This window comes from Salvelinus sp. IW2-2015, linkage group LG13, assembly GCF_002910315.2.
Source record: "Salvelinus sp. IW2-2015 linkage group LG13, ASM291031v2, whole genome shotgun sequence".
In the NCBI taxonomy this organism is placed as follows: Eukaryota; Metazoa; Chordata; class Actinopteri; order Salmoniformes; family Salmonidae; genus Salvelinus; species Salvelinus sp. IW2-2015.
The window spans coordinates 6,839,842-6,846,199 of NC_036853.1; the positions used below are offsets into that span (position 1 = coordinate 6,839,842).

A 6,358-nucleotide genomic window follows, 5' to 3' on the forward strand; every position below is an offset into this window, starting at 1 on the left:
TTAAAAATATATCAGGTACCAGATCACTGATCTATAATAATACAGAGTCCCAGATCACTGAATCTATAATAATATCAGAGTCCAAGAATCAACTGATCTAAGTAATAATATTCATGAGTCCAAGATCACTGATCAATAAAATATCAGAGTCCAGATATCACTGATCTTAAAATAATATCAGGTCCAGATCACATGGATGCATATCATAATATCAGACCATTGTAATCACTGATCTATAATAATAATCAGAGTCCCGACTCATGATCTAAAATAATTCAGAGTCCAGAACTCAGACTCTATAATAATATCAGAGTCGCAGATCACTGCATCTAAAATTAACTATCAGAGTCCAGGATCACTGATCTGTAAAATAATATCAGACGTCCAGAATCACTGATCTATAATAATATCAGAGTCCAGATCACTGATCTATAATAATATCAGAGTCCAGATCACTGATCTATAAATAATATTCAGAGTCAGATCACTGATCAATAATAATATCAGAGTCCAGACACTGATCTAAAATAATATCAGAGTCCAGATCACTGATCATAAATAATATCAGAGTCCAGATCACTGACTATAATATATCAGAGTCCAGATCACTGATACTATAATATATCAGAGTCCAGATCACTGATCTAAAAATAATATCAGAGTCCAGATCACTGATCTTAATAATATCAGGTCCAGATCACTAGTTATAATATACAGAGTCCAGATCACTGATTTAAATAATATCAGAGTCCAGATCACTGATCTATAATATATCAGAGTCAATCACTGATCGTATAATAATATCAGAGGGTCCAGATCACTGATCTATAATAAATATCCAGAGTCCAGTCACTGGTCCTATAATAATATCAGAGTCCAGATCACTGATCTATAATTAATAGTCAGAGTCCGGTCATGATCTAAATCAACTGATCATTATCTTAATTATCAGAGTCCAGATCACTGATCGATAAACTAATATCAGAGTCCAGATCACTGGATCTATAATAATATTCAGAAGTCCAGATCACTGATTCTATAATAATATCAGAGTCCAGATCACTGATCGTATAAATAATATCAGAGTCGCAGAATCACTGATCTAAAATAATATCAGAGTGCCAGATCACTGATTCTAAAAATATCAGAGTCCAGATCACTGATCTATAATAATATCAGAGTCCAGATCACTGATCTAAAATAATATCAGGTCCAGATCACCATGATCTAAAATAAATATCAGAGTTCCAATCCACTGATTCTATAATTAATATCAGAGTCAGATCACTGATCTTAATTAAATCAGAGTCCAGATCATCGGAATTTACCAGTACACGAAGAGCTAGTACTAAAATTCAGAGTCCAGATCACTGATCTAAAATCAATATCCAAGTCCAGATCACGATCCTATAATAATATCCAGATCCAGATCACTATCTAAATAATATCAGAGTCCAGAATCCTGATCTATAAATAATATCAGAGTTCCAGATCACTGACTAAAATAAATATTCAGAGTCCAGATCACTATCTTACTAATATCAGAGTTTCCCAGATCATGATCTAAAATAATTAATCAGAGTCCCAGATCACTGATCTATAATAATATCAGAGGTCCAAGATCACTGATTAAAATAATATCAGAGCTCAGATCACTGATCTAAAAATATCAGAGTAATCACTGCTAAAAAATCCAGAGTCAGATCAACTGATCTAAAAATAAATATCAGAGTCCAGATCACTGATCTAAAAATAATATCACGAGTCCCAGATCACTGATTCTGATAATAATACTCAGAGTCGCAGAATCACTGATCTAAAATAATAGCATTCCATTCCTACATACTCTCTCTAAGTATGCATTCCATTCCTACATACTCTCTCTAAGTATGCATTCCATTCCTACATACTCTCTCTAAGTATTGATTCCAAACAGACCCTTCTTCCATATTTAGTGCACTATTCTTGACCCAGGGGTTGGACACTGAACAATGTTGGAACGTTGTTGGAATGTTGCAGAATTGTTAGGGTATATAGGTTGTTGGTTGTTGACTGACCAGGGGTTGGACACGGAACGTTGTCAGAACGTTGTGTAAGGTTAACAGATCCCGATTGCTTCTGTCTCTGTTGTGTCCTCTTCTGCAGTGTGTCGGTACGCCTGCCATAGAAAATGCTGCACCAGGATGACCACCAAATGTAGCAAAAAGGTAAGAGTATATTTTATAGTGTGCAGGTGTACGTTACTGACAATGGAAAGGAGGGATAAGGCTAACGATCAACAAACCATGTCATTCTTCCCAATGATGTAAAGAGGAGACTATTCCCTCGATGGCTTTTCTAACAGTCCTAATAACGGATGTTGGAGTGTTTACATTTGCAGTTGCAAATGTACAATTTTCTCTCTCTCTGTACCTCCATGTTATATATTGGTCTGTCTGCGCTTCTCACTTCTGTCCGTCCGTCTGTGCGCGTGTGTTTGCGATGTACACGTGTGTCCGTCCTTCCATCCGCGTTTGTGTTTTTCTCTATCAGTACGACCTGGAGCTGTCGTCCAGGCAGTTTGGCGTGGAGGTGTCTCGTCTGACCAGCGAGGAGAGGACAGTGCCCCTGGTGGTGGAGAAGCTCATCAACTACATCGAGATGCACGGCCTCTACACAGAGGGCATCTTCAGGAAGTCTGGCTCCACCAATAAGATCAAAGAGCTGCGGCAGGGGCTGGACACAGGTATGATTGGCAGGGTACTACACCAGTTAAAGTAGACCGGGAAGGGATAGCAGATATGGTCAAAGGACTGTCTATACCAGGGATGGCCCTCAGATCAGTTCCCCCCCCTCGGGGTCTCAACTTCCTGTTGAAGGTTAGAATACTAGAATACATAAGGTGCAATTTCGAAATGTCAATCAATTAGTCCATGTCAGCTGACATTTTTTAGATTTGTAATTTAGTCTAGATTGGTAATTTAGTCTAGCTTGGTAATTTAGTCTAGATTGGTAATTTAGTCTAGCTTGGTAATTTAGTCTAGATTGGTAATACTCTCTAAGTATGCATCATTCCTCCATACTCCTCTCTTAAAAGTATGCAGTCATTCCTCCATACTCTCTTCAAGGTATGCTTCCATTGCTCTATACTCTCTCTAAGTATGCAATTCCATATCCTCTAATCTCTCTCTAAGTATGCCCATTCCATTCCTACATTACATCTCTAAGTATGCAATTCCATTCCTCTATACTCTCTAAGTATGCATTCCAATTCCACATTACTCTCTAATATGCATTCCATTCCTCCATACTCTCTCTAAGTCTGCATTCTCATTCCTCTATACTCTCTAAGTATGCAATTCCATTCCTCTATACTATATACTAAGTATGCATTCCATTCCTCTATACTCTCTCTAAGTATGCATTCCATTCCTACATACTCTCTCTAAGTATGCATTCCATTCCTACATACTCTTCTCTAAGTATGCAATTTCCATTCCTACATACTCTCTCTAAAGTATGCATTCCAATTCCTAACATACTCTCTCTAAGTATGCATTCCATTCCTCTATACTCTCTCTAAGTATGCATTCATTAACTCTAATATCTCTTCTAAGTAGTGTGCAATTGTCCATTCCTCCATACTCTTCTAAGTATGCATTATTCCTCTATACTCTCTCTAGTATGGCAAGTTCCATTCCTGCTATACTCTCTGCTAAGTATGCATTCCATTCCTACATACTCTCGTCTAGAGTATGCATTCCCCATTCCTACATACTCTCTCTAGCATATGCATTCCATTCCTACATACTCTCTCTAACGGTATGCATTCCATTCCTCCATACTCTCTCTAAGTAATGGGCATTCCATTCCTCGTATACTCTCTCCTTAAGTATGCATTCCATTCTCTAATACTCTCTCTTAAAGTATGCATTCCATTCCTCCATACTCCTCTCTAAGTATGCCATTCCATTCCTCTATACTACTCTCTAAGTAATGCATTCCCATTCCTCCATACTATCTAAAGTATGCATTCCATTCCTGCTATAAACTCTCCTAAGTATGCATTCCATTCCTACATACTCTCTTCGTAAGTTATGCATTCCATTCCTCCATACTCTCTAGTAATGCAGTTCCATTCCTCCATACTCCTCTCTTAAGTATGCATTCCATTACCTCCATACTCTCTCTAATATGCATTCCATTCCTCCATACTCTCTAAGGTATGCATTCCATTCCTCCATACTCTCTCTAAGTAATGCGATTCCATTCCTCTATACTGCTCTCTAAGTATGCATTCCATTCCTCTAATACTCTCTTCTAAGTATGCATTCTATTCCTCCATACTCTCTCTAAAGTATGCATTCCAATTCCTCCATACTCTCTAAGATTGGCATTCCATTCCTTATACTCTCTCTAAGTAGCATTCCATTCCTCTATATCTCCTCTAAGTATTGCATTCCTTCCTCTATACTCTCTCTAAGTATGCATTCATTCCCTATACTCTCTCTAAGTATGCATTCCATTCCTCTATACTCCTCTCTAAGTATGCATTTCGCATTCTCTATACTCTCTTCTAAGTATGCATTCCCATTCCTCTTATACTCTCTCTAAGTATGCATTCCATTCCTCTATACTTCTCTCTAAGTATGCCATTCCATTCTCTACATACTCTCTCTTAAGTATGCATTCCATTCCTACATACTCTCTCTAACAGTAATGCATTCCAATTCCTACAACTCTCTTCTAAGTATTGATTCCAAACAGACCCTTCTTCCATATTTAGTGCACTATTCTTGACGCCAGACGAGGTTGGACTGGGAACAATGTTGGAACGGTGTGTGGAATGTTGCAGAATTGGTTAGGGTATATAGTGGTTGTTTGGTTTGTTGACTGACACAGGGGTTGGACACGGAACGTTGTCCAGAACGTTGTGTAAGGTTAACAGATCCGAAATTGCTCTGTCTCTGTTGTGTCCTCTTCTGCAAGTGTGTCGGTACGCCTGCCATAGAAAATGCTGCACAGGATGACCACCAAATGTAAGCAAAAGGTTAAGAGTATATTATTACTAGTGTGGCAGGTGTACGGTCTACTGACAATGGAAAGGAGGGATAAGGCTAACGATGCACAAACCATGTCATTCTTCCCAATGATGTAAAGAGATAATGGACTATTCGTCGATGGCTTTTTCTAACAGTCCTAATAACGGATGTTGGAGTGTTTACATTTGGCAGTTGCAGGAATGTACAATTTTCTCTCTCTCTGTACCTCCAATGTGTATATATTGGCAAGGTCTGTCTGCGCTTCCTCACTTCTGTCCGTCGTCTGTGCGCGTGTGTTTTGCGATGTACAACGTGTGTCCGTCCTTTTCCGATCGCGCGTTTGTGTTTTTCCTCTATCAGGTAACGACGCTGGAGCCTGTAGATAAGCAGTTTGGCGTGGAGGTGTCTCGTCTGACCAGCGAGGAGAGGAAACAGTGCCCGCTGGGTGGTGGAGAAGCTCATCAAACTAACATCGAGATGCATCGGCCATCTAAACAACACGAGGGCAATCTTCAGGCAGTCTGGCTCCACCAATAAGATCAAAAGGAGCTGCGCAGGGGCTGACACAGTTGATTGGCACGGGTACTACACCAGTTAAAGTAGACCGGGAAGGGATAGCAGATATGGTCAAAGGACTGTCTATTACAGAGGGGATGGCCCTCAGATCAGTTTCGCCCCCCTCGGGTCTGCAACTTCCTGTTGAAGGTTAGAAATACTAGAAATACATGAGGTGTTAAAAAGAAAAAAAAAAATTTCGAAATGTCAATCAATTAGTCCATGTCAGCTGACATTGTTTTAGATTTGTAAATTTAGTCTAGATTGGTAATTTAGTCCTAGCTTGGTAATTTAGTCTAGATTGGGTAATGTTGAAGTCCTAAGGCTTGGTACTTTAGTCTAGATTGGTAAATTTAGTCTGATTGGTATTTAGTCTAGTTGGTAATTTAAGTCTAGCTTGGTAAATTTAGTCTAGCTTGGTAATTTAGTGCTAGATTGGTATTAGTGTGGAATTTAGTCTAGTTGGTATTAGTCTAGCTTGGTAATTTAGTCTAGTATTGTAATTTAGTTCTAGTTGGTAATTTAGTCTAGTTTGGTAATTTAGTCTAGTTAGTTTTGCGTGGGTAATTTTAGTCTAGATTGGTAAATTTAGTCTAAGTTGGTAAATTTAGTCTACTGATGGTAATTTATCCTAGCTTGGTAATTTAGTCTATATTGGTAATTTAGTCTAGCTTGGTAATTTAGTCTAGCTGTGGTAATTTAGTCTAGATTGGTAATTTAAAGTCCTAGTTTGGTAATTTTAGTCTAGTTTGGTAATTTAAGTCTAAGTTTGGTAATTTAAG

The 6,358-nt window shown here is 38.5% G+C and overlaps 1 protein-coding gene across 1 annotated transcript in view; it reads left to right on the forward strand.

The window, feature by feature from the left end:
* The window catches only part of LOC139028576 (unconventional myosin-IXAa-like), a 123,303-nt gene that overhangs the window by 87,400 nt on the left and 29,545 nt on the right, over positions 1 to 6,358 (forward strand). The window contains exons 26-27 of the mRNA XM_070446353.1: positions 2,146 to 2,207; positions 2,533 to 2,725. Coding sequence (XP_070302454.1) covers positions 2,146 to 2,207; positions 2,533 to 2,725 — 255 coding nt within the window. The remainder of the gene's footprint in view (positions 1 to 2,145; positions 2,208 to 2,532; positions 2,726 to 6,358) is intronic.